The following is a 23,522-nucleotide window of genomic DNA, read 5'->3' as shown; positions in this document are numbered from 1 at the left end:
ATCAGGAAATGCTACTGATTCTGTAGTGGATTCAAATCTTCCAAATATAACGCATTAACAGACAACTGCGGATAAAAATTCGATTATCACGATTTCATTATCTTAAATGATAATCTGTTTCTTGTAAAGATACTTTATCTTTGCTGCTTTGTGACATTTATATTGAAATACTGATTTCATTTCTTTGTTTCATTATTAATATAAATGTTATGTAGAAAGCGTAACGGCAAGTGTACTCTTATGACAGTATGGTCTGGAAGAGCACAGTCCCTCAGAAGCTGCAGTTGTACACGAAACTCATATACTGGTGCAGAGAACGAAAACTGAAAGCACCAGCTTCATTATGAATACCTTCCTATAAAAGACGCAGAGAATAGCAGCTGCGAGCATAAAACTGTCTTCCAGTTGAATATTTCGAAACTGAATAATAAGAGATGGAGATGAGTGTTTAACGTCTCTGGATAGCCAGACGCAGGTTTGAACGGTCGTCCTCCCGAATGCGAGTCCCGTGTGCCAACCACTGCATTACCTCGCTCGGTTCAGAGTTATAAGTGTTACTACATAACCGCATGTTTGAAACATACCTGCTCAGTTGTCGACAACAAATGGATTTGAGAGAGAGTATATTTGCGACTAATGCAATAATTGCTTCATTTAAACTCAGGCCTTTTAGTATAATCCCTAACGCCAGATACGAACACACAAGGCTTAAATCACACGTATTTTAGAAACTCGGTGTTCATGTAATTGAAGGATATTGCTGATTAGTCTGCCTCGAGCACACATGTATACGGATGTCCGTCAGTTGATTCTTCGGTTGTATAAGTCACACACTAACGGTACATTGGAAACCCATAGCCATGCCTGAGACGGGATGGCAGCAATAGAGGCCAGTGATATGAAAACCGTAAATGATTGTTTAAGTTCCGTTGCAGTTTTCTTAGATTTATTGCAGTTAACTTATCGACATTTGCACGAGTACCTCAGCAGCCCACTAATTATTCAGTGCACAGATAGATATGGAAATGGAAATGAGCGTTTGGCGTCATTGGCCGGGAGGCCCCTTACGGGGCAGGTCCGGCTGCCTTGGTGCAGGTCTTATTACATTCGATTCCACATCCGTCGGATGGGGATGAAATGATGATGAAGACAACACAACACCCAGTCCCTAAGCGGAGAAAATTCCCGGCCCAGCCGGGAATCGAACCCGGGCCCCCTGGACGGCAATCTGTCACGCGGACCACTCAGCTATCGGGGCGGACATACACTCCTGGAAATTGAAATAAGAACACCGTGAATTCATTGCCCCAGGAAGGGGAAACTTTATTGACACATTCCTGGAGTCAGATACATCACATGATCACACTGACAGAACCACAGGCACATAGACACAGGCAACAGAGCATGCACAATGTCGGCACTAGTACAGTGTATATCCACCTTTCGCAGCAATGCAGGCTGCTATTCGCCCATGGAGACGATCGTAGAGATGCTGGATGTAGTCCTGTGGAACGGCTTGCCATGCCATTTCCACCTGGCGCCTCAGTTGGACCAGCGTTCGTGCTGGACGTGCAGACCGCGTGAGACGACGCTTCATCCAGTCCCAAACATGCTCAATGGGGGACAGATCCGGAGATCTTGCTGGCCAGGGTAGTTGACTTACACCTTCTAGAGCACGTTGGGTGGCACAGGATACATGCGGACATGCATTGTCCTGTTGGAACTGCAAGTTCCCTTGCCGGTCTAGGAATGGTAGAACGATGGGTTCGATGACGGTTTGGATGTACCGTGCACTATTCAGTGTCCCCTTGACGATCACCAGTGGTGTACGGCCAGTGTAGGAGATCGCTCCCCACACCATGATGCCGGGTGTTGGCCCTGTGTGCCTCGGTCGTATGCAGTCCTGATTGTGGCGCTCACCTGCACGGCGCCAAACACGCATACGGCCATCATTGGCACCAAGGCAGAAGCGACTCTCATCGCTGAAGACGACACGTCTCCATTCGTCCCTCCATTCACGCCTGTCGCGACACCACTGGAGGCGGGCTGCACGATGTTGGGGCGTGAGCGGAAGACGGCCTAACGGTGTGCGGGACCGTAGCCCAGCTTCATGGAGACGGTTGCGAATGGTCCTCGCCGATACCCCAGGAGCAACAGTGCCCCTAATTTGCTGGGAAGTGGCGGTGCGGTCCCCTACGGCACTGCGTAGGATCCTACGGCCTTGGCGTGCATCCGTGCGTCGCTGCGGTCCGGTCCCAGGTCGACGGGCACGTGCACCTTCCGCCGACCACTGGCGACAACATTGATGTACTGTGGAGACCTCACGCCCCACGTGTTGAGCAATTCGGCGGTACGTCCACCCGGCCTCCCGCATGCCCACTATACGCCCTCGCTCAAAGTCCGTCAACTGCACATACGGTTCACGTCCACGCTGTCGCGGCATGCTACCAGTGTTAAAGACTGCGATGGAGCTCCGTATGCCACGGCAAACTGGCTGACACTGACGGCGCCGGTGCACAAATGCTGCGCAGCTAGCGCCATTCGACGGCCAACACCGCGGTTCCTGGTGTGTCCGCTGTGCCGTGCGTGTGATCATTGCTTGTACAGCCCTCTCGCAGTGTCCGGAGCAAGTATGGTGGGTCTGACACACCGGTGTCAATGTGTTCTGTTTTCCATTTCCAGGAGTGTAGATAGATATGACTTTGTTTAAATAAATGGAATCACAAATCACATTACGGTGGTAAATATACAACGTACACCACAAGTGTATATTTTAAAGTTGTTTTACGTTTGTGCATATCTACACACTGCTTATTTGATGATGATGTTTGGTTTGTGGGGCTCTCAACTGCGCCCAACCTTTGCTCAATCTAGTCTCGCCACGATGAAACGAGGAGAACAACACAAACACCCAGTCATCTCGAGGCAGGTGAAAATCCCTGACCCCGCCGGGAATCGAACCCGGGACCCCGTGCTCGGGAAGCGAAAACGCGACTGCCAGACCGCGACCTGCGGACACTGTTTATTTGATTAGTGTTGGTACGTGCCTCTGTAGTCAAAGTTCTTAACATTTAATGAGCTGTTTTGGACCACACTCATTGTTCACACTGATTTTCGTTTATACCACTATCGGATTTGATTTAACCATACATCTTCAGTGTCAACACACTGAATACATTTTGGGCTGTACACAGAATATTGCACGCTGAATTCAAATTCAGAAATATAATGCTAAATGAAGTTCAGTTCTCACTTTTCTGTGATTAAAGGGAGAGAGGAAGTGTAGATGAAGGAAGTTCAGTTACCATAAAATTAAGTTTTGTACTTAAATAACATTTTTATTTTTCACTTTTGTGTCAGCATTTTAAAATTAAAAGAAAGCAATATATTCTACCCAATTTATAGTATTGCGAGCTGACTGGAATCGAGAGCATCTATAGACACACCGTCAGTTAACTCACTTACGCAAATTTGTTATTGGACATATATTCTGACAAGGTAAAAACATGTAAGCTGTTCACGTATTCCTTAAAAAAAGGTACCGTTTCTTTTATATTTTCGTTTATTTTTGGGCCACATTTTAATGTCTTGCGCCTGCAAGATTATGTTCACGTGATACACCAGTAAGAAATAGATTCTATGTTGGAAAATGTAATACAAATCTATCTGTATGGGTGGACAAAGCAAGTAGGTGAGACAGAACGTGCGCCTCAACTGGTGAGCGACTGCGCAGTGCTGTGTAGAATCCGTGCAGATACAGTACGAACACTTTTTACTTATGAAATTCGAGATTTATTCACTTACCGATCAGATCGATCACGACGATAGGATCTTCACCGTATTTCTTGCTTTTTCTCGTGTTGAAATCGGCTTCGTTAAGCAAGAAAGCAGCGACGTACGGCGTGAAGATGGCGGTATACATAACGAGGAGTAATATGATCCAGTCCCACACCGCCTTAAAGGGGCTGTAATGGAGTATTGTCCACTTGTGGATGCGCGGCGACTGCAGCTTGTACTCGGGCAGCACGTCGGCGCCCAGCGACAGCACCTGCAACCAAACCACCAACATTAGCAGCCAGGCTCGAGCAGCTATTGCCTTACTACTATTCTCGGACGATATGCTTTTCAAGCTGAAAGAACGAAGTCAATTGTGAACAGACAAGGAGGAGGTGAACAATATAGGAAGAAGGTCCACAATACGAGACAGTTGCAGTTAATCCAGACAGAGTAATGACAGTTCTGTTTATGCACCAAAGTAACCTCCAATGATACGGTTTAAAATGAATACTACGATATGTATATGCAATGGCTGCAATGAGATGACGTTTAAAGTATCTCTAACTAGTAAACTACGTTACTCTAGATGCCATAAATATAATAAACATACACGTTACAAGAAATTTTATTTCCTCTGTTGACATAAATGCAGTCTCAATACACACATAAGGCAGTCATGCATGCGATAAATATATCGACGAAAAAAAATAATAATAAAAGCTAATTCAATCAAAATCGTGCGAAATATATATGCCCTACGAATGAGAAGGGCGTTTACAGTAGCAATCAATAATTTTCTTCACTTTTAAAAACTTTACATGGTAATTAGGATGCTGTAATCGTAATAATCGCCAAACACACATTGATAAGACATAACAGGCAGCTACACGAGGCATTGATAATTCAATAGCAGGTCTACAGATTACTGTGTCCCTTATTTTTACGAGCGGCAGTCAGTAGCCACGTGTGACACGCTACAGGAGGCTATCGGAATACTGGACTGTACGTCTACTAAGTTTAGTCGACAACCTAGAAAATACTTGAAAATACTGCGAAATGTTCAGTCTGCTGACAACTGCGACGAGAACTACACATGGTACTTAATTTCACAGAATATTTCTTTCTCTTGTTATGCCTTCGTAAGCAAATCGTAAAATGGTAAGTAATTCCACAGGCTATTATCTGCTTCCATATCATTTCCGTAAGACTCGAAATATAAGCTTGAAAAAAGTTTACTACATATATAGTCCATTAAATTTATTTGTTATATACGTAAAATATACGATCGACTTTTTCACGAATTGCGCACACGCGAGAGTCTCTCAAATATTCCACAGAGGAAGCACTACGATATCTCGTGCTCTTATAGTCTCTGCTGAGCACACATATTGCCCTGTAAGTAACATGCTTGTTTGTTTTACCTTTAGGGTTACACGAAACCTAAAAATTACGTATATTCTTTAGTGACGTACGTAAAGACCACAATCGCTGAATTACCCTAATTAACCCACTCTGTTCATGTAATTACATACAAACAATACTACAGATATAAGAATAGGCCATTACAACATATGGAGCGAGGAGATATTTCAAAGATATAAATGAGCACCAGTAATATCAGCAAAAGAATTAAGGACTAAGATAAGGGACCGACTCTGTAGTAAAGGTGAGGCAATTGACCCTAAATAATGAAAAGTGAGAGGTCATCCAAATGAATGCTAAAAGGAATCCGCTAAACTTCGTTTACACGATAAATCAGTCTAATTTAAGGGCCGAACATTCAACTAAATACCTAGGAATTACAATTACGAACAATTTAAATTCGAAAGAACACACAGAAAATGGTGTGGGGCAGGCAAACCAAGGACTGCGTTTTATTGGCAGAAAACTTAGAAAATCGAAGAGTTCTACTAAAGATACTACCTACACTACGCTTGCTATTCCTCTTATGCAGTACAGGGCTATTACAAATGATTGAAGCGATTTCATAAATTCACTGTAGCTCCATTCATTGACATATGGTCTCGACACACTAGAGATAGGTAGAAAAACTCATAAAGTTTTGTTCGACTGAAGCCACACTTCAGGTTTCTGCCGCCAGAGCGCTCGAGAGCGCAGTGAGACAAAATGGCGACAGGAGCCGAGAAAGCGTATGTCGTGCTTGAAATGCACTCACATCAGTCAGTCATAACAGTGCAACGACACTTCAGGACGAAGTTCAACAAAGATCCACCAACTGCTAACTCCATTCGGCGATGGTATGCGCAGTTTAAAGCTTCTGGATGCCTCTGTAAGGGGAAATCAACGGGTCGGCCTGCAGTGAGCGAAGAAACGGTTGAACGCGTGCGGGCAAGTTTCACGCGTAGCCCGCGGAAGTCGACGAATAAAGCAAGCAGGGAGCTAAACGTACCACAGCCGACGGTTTGGAAAATCTTACGGAAAAGACTAAAGCAGAAGCCTTACCGTTTACAATTGCTACAAGCCCTGACACCCGATAACAAAGTCAAACGCTTTGAATTTTCGGCGCGGTTGCAACAGCTCATGGAAGAGGATGCGTTCAGTGCGAAACTTGTTTTCAGTGATGAAGCAACATTTTTTCTTAATGGTGAAGTGAACAGACACGATGTGCGAATCTGGACGGTAGAGAATCCTCACGCATTCGTGCAGCAAATTCGCAATTCACCAAAAGTTAACGTGTTTTGTGCAATCTCACGGTGTAAAGTTTACGGCCCCTTTTTCTTCTGCGAAAAAAACGTTACAGGACACGTGTATCTGTACGCTGGAAAATTGGCTCATGCCACAACTGGAGACCGACAGCGCCGACTTCATCTTTCGACAGGATGGTGCTCCACCGCACTTCCATCATGATGTTCGGCATTTCTTAAACAAGAGATTGGAAAACCGATGGATCGGTCGTGGTGGAGATCATGATCAGCAATTCATGTCATGGCCTCCACGATCTCCCGACTTAACCCCATGCGATTTCTTTCTGTGGGGTTATGTGAAAGATTCAGTGTTTAAACCTCCTCTACCAAGAAACGTGCCAGAACTGCGAGCTCGCATCAACGATGCCTTCGAACTCATTGATGGGGACATGCTGCGCCGAGTGTGGGAGGAACTTGATTATCGGCTTGATGTCTGCCGAATCATTAAAGGGGCACATATCAAACATTTGTGAATGCCTAAAAAAACTTTTTGAGTTTTTGTATGCGTGTGCAAAGTATTGTGAAAATATCTCAAATAATAAAGTTATTGTAGAGCTCTGAAATCGCTTCACTCATTTGTAATAACCCTGTATTGCTGTGCGGTGTGGAATTCTTACGACATGGGATTTACAGAGAACATCGAGAAAGTTCAAAAAAGAGCAGCACGTTTCGTATTATCGAGAAATATGGGAGAGAGTGTCACTGATATGATACAGGATTTGGGATGGACACCATTTTTAACAAAGGCGTTCCTCGTTGCGGCGGAATGTTCTCAAGAAATTTCAATCACCAAATTTCTCATCCGAATGCGAAAATATGTTACTGATGCCAACCTACATAGGGAGAAACTCTCATCATAATAAAATAAGGGAAATCAGAGCTCTCAAGGAAAGATACAGGTGTTCATTTTTTTCCGTGCACTGTTCGAGAATGGAATAATAGAGAATTATTGTAAAGGTTGTTCGACGAACCCTCTGCCAGGTACTTAAGTGTGATTTTCAGAGTATCTATGGAAATATAGATGTGAAAATAAAATATCCACTTGCCTCATGATTGAAATAGAGCTGATCACCAATGAGGCAATAAACTTGAGTGCCTCTGCTTTGGAGAGCAACACTGTAGACTTTTGGCAGTGTGTAGAACAGACGTGTTAAACTCTGAGGCTAACGTGGTATAAAATCTTGTGAGCTACAACGCACTGTAATTTGCATAGAAATGTAGGTTCATTTTGGTACGTTTAGAAGATAATGGGACAAGAAAGACGAATGCGGTCAGCAGGCTGCGAGATTGACATCCATGGCATAAAGAAAATTTTCAAACAATAGGTCATTTATTCCTTTTGCATGCTAATAGTTTCCACTACGGTAGTATTTGAGGGATGTATGGGATTCATTGATATCCGGGAGCCCTTCTGGACAACAGCGAAGGCACTGGGCAGACCCAATGGCGATCACCACTAAAGTTGCTTGTAGAAGGATAACTACGCAGTGCAGGTAACGCGTGATCGTCTCTCGAAACACTAGGAGACTAATGTCGCCAGCATAAACACTGTGGTACGAGTACAAGGGGTTTCATAAGAACTGGTTGACATCTTGAGAGAAACTGTGCTCGTCAGCGGATAGCTCTGTCCAACTCAGAGGGTCCACACTAACTGTATTGATGCTTCGCTATCACCGCATCCACATGATTCAGCATGGGCACTATTCGCCAGTTCGGACATAATTTACTTCACTTACTCACACGCCAGTAATAGTATTTCCATTCAAAAATATTTTCCCAACTGAATTCCTGGTGAATAATTTCCGCTGAACACCTCGCCTTCCAGAGCTGTTCTGGAACATCTCTTAAGGTAATATGGGCACCAACTGCTGCTTGGATGATTTCGCATTAAAGCGGCTGCCTCTTGTTCCCTGATCTGCTCTACTTTTTATACGGTCGAAGAAGGGCAGCACCAATGGTTGTAGGTTTGTATGAGGGTTGCGGCAATGCTTAAAAACCGGAACTGGCAAATGCTCGAAGATACGCGCCAATCATCCTGCGAAGGCCTACTTAAAAAATTTTGAGAACAGGTAATAAGTGGAGAATTGACGAATATACTTCAGCCTCCTCTGTGTCGCTGCCGTAAGGATCATGCGCGATGGGGACTCAGCCACAGTCTAAGGGTTACTTCCATAACAACTCACTCCGCGGCGGAGTAAGAAGAAACTCAATTAAGAGATTATCTGCTGCTGAGCAGTGATAAGCCATAAAACGTTTGAAATATTTATTAGTTTGTGTAGAGAAAATGTCAGTATCAAAAAATGTTTTATTATGCACTTTCAATCTTTTTTAAAAAAATCTTAACCTATTACAGGCCAGTTTCACTGAATATGGATCGAATGCTGGTTTTACATCAACGGCACCGAGGGAGGTTGCGCAGTGGTTAGCACAGGACTCGCATTCGGGAGGACGACGGTTCAAACCCGCGTCCGACCATCCATATTTAGATTTTCCGTGATTTCCCTAAATCGCAAATGGTGGGATGGTTCCTTTGAAAGGGCATGGCCAATTTCCTTCCCCATCCCTAACACAATCCGAGCTTGTGCTTCCTCTCTAATGACCTCGATGTCGACGGGACGTTAAACCCAATGTTCCTTTACATCAATGGCCAGTGTTGGGCGCTAGCGACAACAGTCTGCCTGTGCGACGGAAATACACTGGGGCAGCAACAGCGACGAGAAAAGATTCCGCATCACGGCGAACATCCACCAACAACTACGTTCCGAAACTATTTCTGGATGGAACTGTTGTTCCCACTTTGTCAATAAGTGAATTGTATATGACACACAGTTTTGGCAAGCGAACAAAATGTCGTAGGGAAAAACCAAGCTTGCCCTTATACTGTACTTCGAAGAGTCAAATAAAGGTCCATGGAGAGAGAAGACCTGGTCGATAAAAGCAAAGTGACCATATCTTCTACGAAGTCTCGAGATGAGCTTTAGAACGATCCACTAATAGCCTGTCAGGAAATGATAATATCAGTTTATTGCCAGCTTCGTGGACGATTTTCTTCACAGGATGCATATGGTCACTGAAGCCGAAACCACATGCTGTAGTCTTTTGTGATCAAAAATATGTTAATAATAACTTTAAATTCTTTGTTCTCCCCTACCTACTGATGAAACACATTAAACAGTCAAAAAAAATTAAGTGAATTACGATTCAAGTTAAATACACCAACGCCAGATATGTTCCACCCTAACGACTAATCCATAGACTTACTAAAATATTACAGAAGCCACATTAACATTCAGCTACTTCTTGTCTCTTTTGTTCCCTTGAATACATTTCCACACATCTACTGTCTTTTCCGGGTCTGTAATCTTGGGAAGAAAAGGGTGCAGGTTTTCTTCTCTGGTTTCAGAGGGCGCGTGTTCATCTTAAGTCCCAAGATGTAGTTGCCTGAATCACATTCAGATTTACAAGTGCTCTTTACTTCTGTGAGAATTACAGCACAGTTGTAATGCAACTGGCCTTTTCGTAACATGGTGCGGACCTCAAATTTCAACTCCGGCCAAGTTCTTATCTTGTTAGGTTTACTTCTGAGTATTAAAGGTATTCCTCCGAACACTAAATACGAATATGATGTCTTCGCAAGCCTCATCCGCATTATCTACGAGGGCTATTCGGACAGTAAGTTCAGACAGGCCGCAAAATGCAAACGACAGTGAAAATCTGATAAAGCTTTGCACAGTTGTGTTGGGCAGTGTCTCCATTATGCCTGTCGATCGCGTCGCGTCGCTCTTTTCAGTTCTGAGCACACAGTGAGCACGTAAAGATTCCCAGAACAACAGTGTCTCCTTCCAAGTATTGGTGCCTGCTGCAAGGTTTCGCCTGCTTTCATGCAACCTTACATATCGTGTTTGTCATGCATGTCTTTCTTCGTGACAATTCTCGGCTTCAAACAGCAGAGGCAATGAGGACGCCCTTGCAGCGTTTTCGATAGGAAGTGATTGAACACCCACCATACAACCCGGACTTGGCTCTCTCTGACGTTTCTCTCTGCTCACATGAACCGCTGGCTGTGTAGACAACATTTTGGCAAAGACAGTGAATTGCACACCAGCGTGGAGAAGTGGCGGAAAGCACAGGCAGCTGCATTCTATGACGAGGATATAGAGTTGGTATAACATTACGTCTATGTACATAACTAGCTGCAAGACGTAGCCAACTGTTGTAAATAAAACTGTTTTGATTTTCACTGTGATTTCAATTTCCGACCAGTCGTACCCTAATTTCCAAATTGCCCTCGTGTAACTTCGTCCCTTCCCACTGCGTTCCTGTGATTGTAATCGCTGTGGCTGCAACAAGTTTCACTTTAGACGAAAATACAACACGAAACATTTTACAAACTTAACTCTTGTAACGAGTGCAGCAAAGTTGAGAGTGGACTTTAGAATGCCAGAAATGCCGAAGTGAGCAATCATACAGCTAACAGCAACATTATCACAAACAATAAAAGAATTATGGTATCAAAACTGTCCGTGCCATTTGTGGAATTTATTTGTACGTTCAAAAAACAATGTAAAACCAGGACGAGATATCCTGAACACGCAGGCTTAGCACTAAGTCAGTTTACAGTAACAATCATCAACGACGAAACAATTCATAATTTCCCTATTAGGCCCCTTTCTACAATGTTGCTTCACATTGACCATCTAGTCGTCGGATCCCATTCGTACATAATGAGTAAGACTTAGTGATATTAAGGTTTGTCAGATAAAAGCGATCAGGTATTTGTAGAAAATTCAATATTTGCGATATGTTTTCAGAAGGTAGTGTCCCACAGCTCTTATACATTTCAAAAATGTCACATTACCGCCTTGAGCTGCTGGGAAAATAATTATAGAAACAGTTTCGGGCGAGTGACCAACATCATGTTCATTAACGTATTCACAGCTTCACGTTAGGCGAAATTTATCATCATTATCGTCAACTAATCAAGACTTAGACACTGTTATTATACCGTAATATACACTGAAGAGCCAAAGAAACTGGTACACCTGCACAATATCGTGTACGGCCCCCGCGAGTACGCAGAAGTGCCACAACACAATGTGGTATGGACCCGACTAACGTCTGAAGTAGTCCTCAAGGGAATTGACGCTATGAATCCTGCACGGCTGTTCATAAATCCGTAAGAGTACGGCGGGGTGGAGATCTCTTCTGAACAGCACGTTACAAGGAATCCCAGATATGTTCAATAATGTTCATGTCTGGTTTCATAAATCCGTAAGAGTGGCCATAGGAAGTGTTTAAACTCAGAAGAGTGTTCCTGGAGCCACTATGTAGCAGTTCTGAACGTGTGGGGTGTCCATTATCCTGCTGGAATTGCTCAAGTGCACAATGGACGAATAGATGCAGGTGATCAGACAGCATGATTACTTACGTTTCATGGGTCCCATATGACTCCTACTGCACACGCCCGAACCCTTACAGAGCCTCCACCAGCTTCAACAGTCCCCTGCTGACATGCACAGTCCATGGATTCATGAGGTTGTCTCCATGCTCGTACACGTCAATCCGCTCGATACAATTTGAGACGAGATTCGTCCGACCAGGCAACATGTTTCCAGTCATCGCTATCGACGGGACCAGGAGAGGCGTAAAGTTTTGTGTCGTGCAGTCATCAAAGGTACGCGAGTGGGCCTTCGGCTCAGACGGCCCACATCGATGATGTTACGTTGAATGGTTCGCACGCTGACATTTGTTGATGGCCAAACAGTGAAATCTGCAGCAGTTCGCGGAAGGGTTGCACTTCTGTCACGTCGAACGATTCTCTTCAGTCGTCGTTGGTACCGTTCTTGCAGCGATGTTGGAAATTTGATGTTATATCGGATTCCTGATATCTACAATACACTCGTGAAATGGTCGTACGGTAAAATCCCGACTGCATAGCTACCTCGGAGATGCTGTGTACCATTGCTCGTGCGCCGACTACAACACCACCTTCAAACTCACTTGAATCTTGATAACCTGCCATTGTAGCGGTAGTAACCGATCAAACAACTGCGCCAGACACTTGTCTTCAGAATGAGATTTTCACTCTGCAGCGGAATGTGCGCTGGTATGAAACTACCTCGCAGACTAAAACTGTGTGCCGGACCGAGACTCGAACTCGGGACCTTTGTCTTTTGCAGGCAAGTGCTCTACCAACTCAGCTACCAAAGCACGACTCACACTCCGTCCTCACAGGAGAGCTTCTATGAAATTTGGAAGGTAGGAGGCGAGGTACTGCAGAAGTAAAGCTGTCAGGGCGGGGCTTGAGTCGTGCTTGGGTAGCTCTGCTGGTAGAGCACTTGCCCGCGAAAGGTAAAGATCCCGAGTTCGAGTCTCGGTCTGGCACACAGTTTTAATCTGCCACGAAGTTTCACTTGTTGTCTTATATAAGCGTTGCCAACTGCAGCACCTTATTCTGCCTGCTTACATATCTCTGTATTTGAATACGTATGCCTACACCAGTGTCTTTGGCGCTTCAGTGTAAATTACGTCGTCAGTCTATAAAAACGGTGGTAGTTAGTGTACTCATTCATGAATGAGTACATTACCTAGCGTCATTTTTATAGACTGACGATATAATTTATTTTAAGATATGTTGGCAGTGTCTAATTCCTGACAATGTCTAATTCATGGCGTTATCATATGACCACAATAATTTTAGATTTCGCCTAACATGAAGCTGTGAATCCTTTTATGAATCTGGTGATGGCCAATTGCCCCAAACTGATTGTGTAATTAAAGAATTTTACCAGCAGCTCAAGACAGTAATTTTACATTTTTTAAATTTATCAATAATACTCGAAATGAGTTTACTACACTGCCATCTGTGAACTCTTCAATGAAATTCCATTCCAGGATTCAGTGAAGTCTCCCAGGGATACATGAACTCTCATATGCGTTGGACAACATCTGATACTAGAATGTGGCATTGTGCGACATCAACTGGACTGCCAGTATTTCAGGTACTTCGTCCCTGGCACACATTTCAATAGGTCGTTATAGATTATCCGATCAGAAAACTATCGCGACGATATTTGAAGTACGTTGTCTGCTTCAGCACATTCAGTAAAGAATTGTTACTGTTGAAAACACAGGAATATGCGATCACATTGTGATAGGATTTGAGGCTGACACGAAGACTCTTAACTAGATCCAAACACAGAAAAATTTAATGTTGCACCACTCATTAAATATAAAAACGTAGCATGAATTAGCATAGATTTAATGTATTACAGCCATCTTCCATTTGTAAAATGAAAGTTCACACTATTTCACAAGAGAGTAAAGCAAGCAGTAGGAATATATTGGCTAAATCAACTCGTCTATGAAATAGATCACTCACAAAATGTTGCATAGCCTACATTTGAATACTGTAACAGTTCGCCAAATGCTCATCAAGAGTCACTAACAGGCTTTCGAATATGCTAAAATGATGACACACATAATCAATAGTTTCTTTGTTTCGCACGAGAATTTAACCAAAATGGCGAAAAAACGTGGATCACTACAGTCGTAGGAAGAAACTGAAAAGATTCCGGATCAGTGAGGATCCGCCCGGGCGGAATTGCTTTTGATGCTGACCGCCGCAAATTGGGACGCTGACATTTCCGAAAGCGACCTCATTAGTAAGCATTCTCAGAAGCCTGTCACAGCAGAATTTACTATGGTGATAAGCATTATAAAATATACTGGGTCGAGACTTACGCTACTGCTATGGAAACGACGAACAACTGCTAAACGTAACCTTCATTGAATCATAAAGAAAAAAAAGTTCAAATGTGTGTGAAATCTTATGGGACTTAACTGCTAAGGTCATCAGTCCCTAAGCTTACGAAATCTCCGCCGGGACCAGCTTGCACAGCCCATGACTGCAGCGCCTGAGACCGCTCGGCTAATCCCGCGCGGCCATAAAGAAAGACAGAGAATTACATTTTTGTTAGTAAAAACCTGTTTATCCTATAATGCTGGCAAAAGGTGAAATGAGGCTTATTGCGTTGGCCGTCTGAGAAAAGCTGTCCTACAACAAATACGGTTGCAACGGGTCTGCTGCTCTCATATACGTTCGGCGATATTATCTCATGATCGCTATCCTACAGTAATTTGTTTCAGCAGTTTATTTCATTTAATAACATTAATATGAAATATGACCTATAATTCCTGTACGTAAAATGTGATTAAGACGTTTTCTCTTGAGCTATGTGAAATACAATGCGTTTCACGTACGACGCAAACGCTGAGACAGGCGATTCGTGGGAACTACAGGCTGCTATCACTGGAAATGCTCTGGTCCATTCCTCTGACCTCGTAGGTGCCAAGCTAGGAGCGACTTTGGAAACAAGTGGGAGAAAATAGCTGCGCCATTTAGCAGTTCTGACTCGTGTCTCAGTAGCATCCGCAAACAGAGCTGTGCGTATCTGGCGATCGGTGGTTGCTTTCCTAGTGTTGGGTTTTAAGCACAGGCCAGATCAGCGATTTTGTCGTACATGAAACAATATGAATATCACTATACAGGGTGTTTCAAAAAGGCCTTTACAACTATAAAAATTCGTATAAATTTATTGTACGAAGATATAGAGCCGAGTTTAGTATTATTTTGTAGGGAAACACCAAGTTTTTTTACCTTAAACTAAAGATGTTGTATGTGGCTCCAGTTGGTTATCCTGCACACATCACATCGGATTCTCCTCATACTCGCTGTAGCATTGCAGATGTAACCTGCTCAGTGGCGGCGTAAATTCTTGCTCTAAGTTCAGGCAGAGAAGCCGGCACAGGATATCCTTGATGAATTCCCATTAAAAAATCGAATGGTGTCAGGTCTGGGGAACGCGGGGGCCATGCAATCTACACATCGCGGTCAATCCATTGACCTTTAAAGCGGTCACAGAAAATCACAGACGTCAGCCAGGTAGTGGGGTGGTGCACCATCTTGCATGAAGTAAACATTTCGTTCTTGGTCATCCTTATCGATCTGTGGTATCAAAAACAGTTGTAACATATCCGGGTACACTGTCCCATTGATCGTTCTCTCACGGAAAAGAAAGTGGCCATACACTTTGTTCTTGCCCAATGCACAAAAAAAGGCTCAGTTTAGGGCTATCACGAACATGTTGCAGTGTCTGATGTGGATTTTCACTGCTCCAAATCCTACAGTTATGTATGTTAACCTTGCCACTTAAGTGAAAAGTCGACTCGTCAGAGAAGATGATTTCGTCCAAGAAATGTTCATCCTCATGTAATCGATTTAACGTATCCGCACATAAGTTCTTGCGAGCAATTTTATTGCTTGTACGATTGTAATCTGTACGATTTCAAATGCAAACGGTTTCTCAACACAAGCCAAACAGTCGTATGTGGGATTTGCAGTTCGCGAGAAGCACCCCGGGTCGATTTCGTAGGGCTGTTGACAAAATGTTGTCTCACTCGCTCAAAGTCGTCATCAGATGTGCTTGGATGACCGGATGATTTCCCATGTCTTAAGGAGGATCCTGTTTCTACAAAACATCTATGCTATTCATAAACTGTAGGCCTACTAGGAGGATCTTTAGCGTACTTGGTACGGAAATTACGCTGAACTGTTGTCGCCGACTTCGATTCGTCAAACCAAAACACACAGCCAGCACGCTCGGGTCCAGTGAAAAAACACACAGCCAGCACGCTCGGGTCCAGTGAAGGCAGCCATCTTCAACGCAACTGCCGCCAGCGCTCCTTACGCTGCGATTCGTCCCTAGCGAACTACGCGAGACGAAACTTGATGCATGTCCCTGCAAATTGACACTATAATCACCTTTGTAGGTACTATGAATTAATTTATATGAATTTTTAAAGTTGTAAAGCCCTTTTTGAAACACCCTGCATTTGTTTGAAACGTCCCGGGCGAGTGAACGTACTTGGTGAGCCCTATCGGGTCATGAGAGCATGCCTCAGCTAACCCCTGCGGCGCAAAGCTCCAGAATCTAACGCTCTCCTTCCATCTACGGAAAGAGAAGAGCTCTGAATGAAATATATAATGAAATGTACCGTCTGCAAATCTTTTAAAGTGAGTTGAAGAATATAGGTGTAGTGTAATGAAAGTAGAAAGAGTGACAATAATCATAATAAACAGTATATTAACAAGATGATAACTGAATTAGATTAATATTGCAGTTATGCTACGTAAATGAAAGTTATTTTTCAGGTGGTTCACCTTTTCTCCGATGTTGATCCGAGTGGAGTATAGCGGGTCGTCAGTGAGCTCCAATTCTTATTGCTATTCACAATGGATTATGCCGCTCACCTTGAAGGGTCAACTTGAGAAGCGAGCTATAAATTGGGTATTGCTCAGACACTGGTCATTCAAGAGTCGTCAGCGTTCGATGGTAGTGTTCAATTCGATACAAGTTAGCTACTCGGGTGTCCGAAAGTGTAATTCCACGAGAAACGCATGCTTACAAGCGACAGGACATGGTCAATAATGATGGAAAGTAATGTATCTTTTGTAAGTTGTGTGGAACGTGTTGACAGAGAAGTAATACTTCTATCCATGTTTCAATCTGCAGAACATTTTGTTGGATTAATAACGGTTCACGGGACCGTCATACCCATTAATAAAAGCAGCAGGCATCACAGTTATTTTCGGGAGATTTTCGGAAATTGAGTTGCAGTTGGAATACTACCTTTGCTGGCAGCCATGACACAAGCGGGAGAGGAGGAGGCATGCAGTGCACAGTGGGCTTTCGGGATCAATTCATGGCCTGCCCAGTATTCAAGAATTTTTTTGAACTTTCTCATGATACTACAAGAACTTTCCGGGGCGTTAGTTTTTCAACGGTGTTATGTATGGGTGTGCCAAGCGACAACACGAACTACAGCCTGCTTTAGCTATAGAAGGGGCTGAACCCCAATGTGAATGGTTTGTTTCACGAGTAGTCGTTCCATAACCACTGCAGATCAGCTAAACGGCCTCGCATGTTGAACTACACTGCAAAAAGAAAGTGAGGTACCCAGAAGGGGAGGAGGAAATTAAATGAAACTTCATGGACTGAGAAGGCATGTGATGTTACGTCGACGCTTAGAAAAATCGAGTCAAAGTTTGAAAGAACTTGGCAGTACGAGCCCACTTTTCAGTATAACGTTGCGCCCCCTCTCGTCTGAATGCATTAACTGATTCGGTTGGGAAGGGTGTCATAACGCCGTTGTATCCTCTCCTGAGGCAAGTTGGCCCACAACTGTTACAACTGGTCCTTGATATCCCAGATACTGGCACTGAGACAGAGTGGTGGGCAGAGGTGTGGTCGACCACAATCTTGAGGCGAGTATGCCTGCCCTCATGTTCTCATACAGTCCATTCTCGGGCCCTGTCATATCCAAATGTCCCAAAAATATGTATATTGCCCACTTCGAGCAGCCAGCCAAATGGAGACCCCTATGAGATCTCTTTCAAATTCTGTCAGCTGCTGATAATGTTTTCTCACACGAGTGTGCGGTATTTCCGTGTCCTTCACAGTGACACTCAGCATTTAACGCTGTTTACGCCACTTATATACTGAACAAGACCTGGTAACAGTACTAAACTCGAGAGCAACACTAATGAATGCACTCTGATGAACGCTCTGCCTGTCATAGATAATTACATATCATAAATGATAATTAATTGAAACCCTCAGCTGCCGACAGGTGTTGTTGACATACCTCGATGGGGACAGTTGAAAATGTGTGCCTCGACCGGGACTCGAACCCGGGATCTCTTGCTCACATGGCAGACGCTCTATCCATCTGAGCCACCGAGGACACAGATGAATAGCGCGACTGCAGGGACTTATGCCTTGCGCGCTCCCCGTGATACCCACATTACCAACTGTCCACAATCTACATACGTAATGTACCTAATAGATATTTGCACGGGGAGCGTGCAAGGCATAAGTCCATGAAGTCGCGCTATTCACCTGTGTCCTCGGTGCCTCAGATTGATAGAGCGTCTGCCATGTAAGCAGGAAATCCTGGGTTCGAGTCCCGGTCGGAGCATTCATTTTGAACTGTCCCCATCGAGGTATACCAACAACACCTTTCGGCAGCTGAGGGTTTCAATTAATTATCATTTATTCTAGACGACGCTGCTGCTACGGTCGCAGGTTCGAATCCTGCCTCGGGCATGGATGTGTGTTATGTCCTTAGGTTAGTCAGGTTTAAGTAGTTCTAAGTTCTAGGGGACTGATGACCTCAGATGTTAAGTCCCATAGTGCTCAGAGCCATTTATTCTAGAGAAGCTGCACGGTCAGCAATGGTATCTGCTCTTTCGAGAACACTTACTATCTTCATATATAATTACATATCAGCCGATGGTGTGTACATGTACGAAATTGCAGGGTGTGTTCAGGTTGGGGAGGATGGCAAGGACCCTTAGCTTTCCAGCCGTAAGTAGGTCACTTGGCTCCGTTCTCTTGGAGGAATAGGACGATTTCTTTCGTGACTCTCTATGTAGAGTTCGCGTCGAATTTACGATGGAGATAACTTCAGAGCAACGCTATGCCATAACTTTTTGCGTGAAGCTGAACAAGACGCCGCTGCAATCTTTTTGAATGTTTAAGGAATCCTTCGGGGACGACTGCCTTTCCAGGTAGCAGTCGAACAGATGGTAGAAGACGTTTAGAGAAATTCGGGTGGAGGTCGCCGATGGGGTCTGCGCAGGAACGTGACGGAGGGCCGTGTGACGTGTGCGCCAGTTACTGAATTAAGACCGTCGAATGAGTGTTCGCTTCATGTCCGGATTATTGCACTTGCCGAAAAGTATTGTTCATGAGACTGTATCAGAAGATTTGATCAAGCGGAAGACTGGCGCAAAACTTGTGCGCAGCGTTTTGAGCGACGAGCAAAAGCAACACCGAGTGGAAAAGTGTGAAGAACTCGTGAAACTCTGAAGAGTTCGTCGAGTTCTTGAAAATTATCGCAATTTTCAGGAAAACGTGATTCACTGGGGGTGAGTCAAGGGTCTTTCAGTACGACCCGCAGTCAAAGAGGCAGAGAGAGGAATTGCATACAGTGTCGCCGCCGCGCCAGAAGACTCGCACGAGCATCTCCCGGGCGAAATCCATGTTTATTGCTATTTTGGTGCAAAGAGGATAGTGCACCATGAGATTGAAACCTGTGGCCAGACCTTTTACAAGGCAGTTCTCCAGAGACTGAATCACTGGGTCACAAGTGTGCGAATGGAGTTTCGCGCTTCTTGGAAAGTGTACCACCACAACGCGCCGCCTCACATCGCCTTTGTTGTCACGACTTATGTGACCTGGATCGGTCAGGCAACGGTGCCGCAACCACCCTACATCCCGACCTGGCCCTGACCGACTTTGTCTCCTCAGAAAAAGAGAGACAAAGAAAAGCATCTCGAGTTAGTGGACAACGTGCAAGCTATTTCGGTGGCTTCCCTGAAGAGCATCCCAGCTGACGAGTTCCAGAAAGCTTATGACGCATGGAAATCGCACTGACAAAAATGTATTGAGAGGGGAGAGTCATACTTCCAATAATTTTAAGTTTCTGAACCTATCAGATCAATACATAAAAAAAAAATTTGACCCATTATTTTCCAGACAAACCCCGTACACTAACATGCGGCTATGTCCTCCAGCTCCTTCACTTTTTGTCAGACAGTGTATCTCAAAATACTGTCTGCAGAACTCTGATCAATATTTTGATACTTTGGAGTAAAATAGTTTCCTCTTGTTTTGAAATCTTATGAAAGACTTTAGGCAAATGGGACTGTAATCATTTCTCCCATTTGATATATACAACTGTCATCTTTAATGTTTCATCAACAATTTGCATCAGTATGTTTCCTGTAAATTTCTGGCAACAGAACTGCATGGCAATTTTTTAAATGAGGTTCTCGATAAATCCTGCAGCAATAACTTGAATACATACATGCTAACAGGGAAATGTTGACGTTACTTCCATAAACTCATAACGAAGATGTAAGACATTAATTTCTGCCGACTTGTAGCAGATTAGAAGCAGGGCAGCGAGTTTTACGGACCACTGAAAGTGCATTTGTGGCTTTCTTTCTCACTCCGCCTCTGTTACTACTAGAGTTGCTTGGACAAAGTAAGGGTTGTGGGGTAACATCAAAGTTTTAGGTTCGTCCCCCAGCTGTCTATTCTAACACACAGAGAAAATTCAATACTTGATTTACTGCAAAATGTGAATGAAACTTAGTACAGCGAAAGCTTCAGTTTCTGAGATATTAAATACACACAAACTACCATCCAAATTAACATGCAGCCAGCAGAAAAAAATTTAGATGTGACAGCCACCAACAAATGGTAGCCGTTGTCATGAAGCAATAAAAATTTTAGTATTATCTGTTTTCTTGTGATAAGAAAACGTCTGTTTTGCCACATACAGGGCGAGAAGAGCAGTCATAGTCAGTACTCTGCCAAAGAATCTCTTTATTAATGAATAACAAGTGAGCTCCTGATCATACACGTAGAGTAATCCGTTTTCACTAAATGTCAGACTAAAGTCTCAGACCATAGATAATACTATATATATATATATACTCTAAAAGAGCTATATGTTACCGAACTTCATATAAGTAAATCCTTAGATGACTTCCCTGTATTTAACAATGGTGGTAGAGGGCAGCAGTTCTTAAAGCAATTCACGCAACTGTTTTTGTGCCTACAGGAGTGGAGTTTCGTTTAGATGGAACTGAAAATGTACCAATGAAATAAAACTGTAAGAACTGATTCTCTGTAATTTACAAGTGCTTGTGAGTCAGTATTTGTGTGTATGGAAGCTCGATTCGTTTTAATATTGGCCCCCCCCCTAAATTAGTGATTAGCTTGTTTATTATTATTATGGTGTTGAGATGTTTCTGTCTGTTGGCCCAATATGTTAAGTAAGCTAAACGTGCACACTAAGTACTGGAGTTTTGCGGCCCTAGAAAACGTTTCACCATAAGTGAATATGTATCACCCTATTGGAAACCCATCTCTAAGGGCAGCCATGAACGGATTTCGATGAATGTAAGAATAAACAAGACCACGACGACTTATAGACGAACTATTACTGTTCTTTCGAAATTATTGTGATGCTTATGTGGATAGCAATATTTAAAAAAAATCATAGATTTAACCCTTTCTTATTCACAGTCTGACTTAATCTCACCATGGTACCATTAGGTTACACGTGGGGCAGAGTTTCATTACCACGATTACAATAAAGAATTTAATAATTCAGTCTTCCAGCAATTCTTCTGGCCCTACGCAGCTTAATTCAAATGTTACACGATTCTCTACAACACCGTGATGATTCTTCAGCATACCATTTATTCATCATCTTGTCCCTTCCCGTGATTCACAACATACTTCTTTCCATATTCTGTTGTTAACTCTTGATATTTGGGTGGCCTCAAGGTACAGCAATAGCTGTACACATTGCTTATAGACTTCTTGGTTCCGCAAGGCAACGTCATTGCTCGTCTTCATGATCCTCCGGGCTAGCATAATGATTTGTACATCACCCTGCTCTTGTAAGTAGCTTTTAGGCGTTTTGGATTCATTTATACTTTGCTGAAGTCCGTCTACAGTCAAAGCTTTCAAACCACTGACATCTATACAGGGTGAATCACCTAAAGCTTGCACGGCAAATATTGTGGAAACAGAAAGTGCTATTGATGTGCATTTTTCACAGAATGGATTGGTAGTCAGGGGTTCGTATTGTTAGCCAATAAACAGTCTGTAATAATACTTAAAAGTGTATTTTTTATGCAAACATACACTTTTTAAGTGGAACAATGCCTATTGACACTGAAAGAACTACAAGTAGGGTAAATTAGAATGTCAGTGGTGTTTGTTGCGGGATTCTAGTGCGAGTCCATTACGATATATCGTATTTAGCAAAGTTCCCACACCGACAGTTGTGTTTTTCTTTAATGTGTGCTGCCACAGGTATTGTGTAACTGTATACACTAGTTATATGGATTCTGCCCATTAACGAGACAACTGACCATCACAGTTGTGTTCAAAATGACCACCGGCAGAGGCAATACACCCTTCCAATCCGGTATGGAACGACTACTGCACACGTCCTACCGTTTCAGCAGAGATGTCCGAACAGGCTGCAGTAAGACGACGTTGGATATCATCGCGAATACTTAGTATGCCCTTGAAGACAGAGCCTTTCAGCTTTCCCCACAGAAATAAGTCTACACGCGTCAAGTCCTGTAACGGACCGGGCCAAGGTACAGGTACTCTGCATACAATCCAACGATTTGGGAACAACTCGTGACGACATGCTATAGTACTTCGTGCACTATGGATTGGACAGCCATTATGTTCATACCACAGGTTTCTCCTAGTCTGCAGAGGAACGTCTTCTAGCACCCGTGGAGGATGGCATGTTGCAAGGCTGCGATACTTGAGCGCGTTCAGTGTTCCGTCTATGAAAGAGAGCTTGTGAGCTGACGGTTCACTATCCTACACCACACGTTTACACTCCGCGGACGCTGTCGTTCCACCTGACGAAGCCAGCGGGGTTTGTCAACAGCCCAACAGAGCACGCTTCGGCTGTTTACCTGGCCATGATTGGTGAATGTGGCTTCTCAGTAACAAGATACATGATGCACCTGGAGTATGCTGTCTTAATGCCCATGTACAGAAATTAACACGATTCTCATGATCGTTTCCATGAAGCTCTTGGAGAGAGATGTGATAATGTTGGAATCTATGTCGGTGGAGAATGCGTAGGACACTTGCCTGACTCATGCCACTTCTTCGCGTGACTGCACGGGAGATGACGTGCGGATCAACTGCAACAGCAGCAGCAGCAAGAACACCAATTTCTCCCTTTTCTGTCGTCACTTGTTTCCTTCTGTGTCTTTGTGTTACACTACCACTTTCATGTAACTGGTTGAAGATGTTGATAAATAATTACCGAGGCAGTTGACGTCTATTGGGAAATCTTGCCGCATTTCAAGAACGAACTGAATTCTTCCTACACCCTCCATACACCATGAACATTTCGGCTTTT

General features: G+C 43.6%; 1 protein-coding gene across 1 annotated transcript in view; it reads right to left on the bottom strand.

The window, feature by feature from the left end:
• Nucleotides 1-23,522, bottom strand: part of LOC126184345 (potassium voltage-gated channel subfamily H member 2) — an 832,502-nt gene that overhangs the window by 555,975 nt on the left and 253,005 nt on the right. The window contains exon 2 of the mRNA XM_049926724.1: nucleotides 3,805-4,048. Coding sequence (XP_049782681.1) covers nucleotides 3,805-4,048 — 244 coding nt within the window. The remainder of the gene's footprint in view (nucleotides 1-3,804; nucleotides 4,049-23,522) is intronic.

This window comes from Schistocerca cancellata, chromosome 4 (assembly GCF_023864275.1).
Source record: "Schistocerca cancellata isolate TAMUIC-IGC-003103 chromosome 4, iqSchCanc2.1, whole genome shotgun sequence".
NCBI classification, from domain to species: Eukaryota; Metazoa; Arthropoda; class Insecta; order Orthoptera; family Acrididae; genus Schistocerca; species Schistocerca cancellata.
Note: the sequence above shows the minus strand (reverse complement) of the source record. Positions and strands in the feature narration are given on the sequence as shown.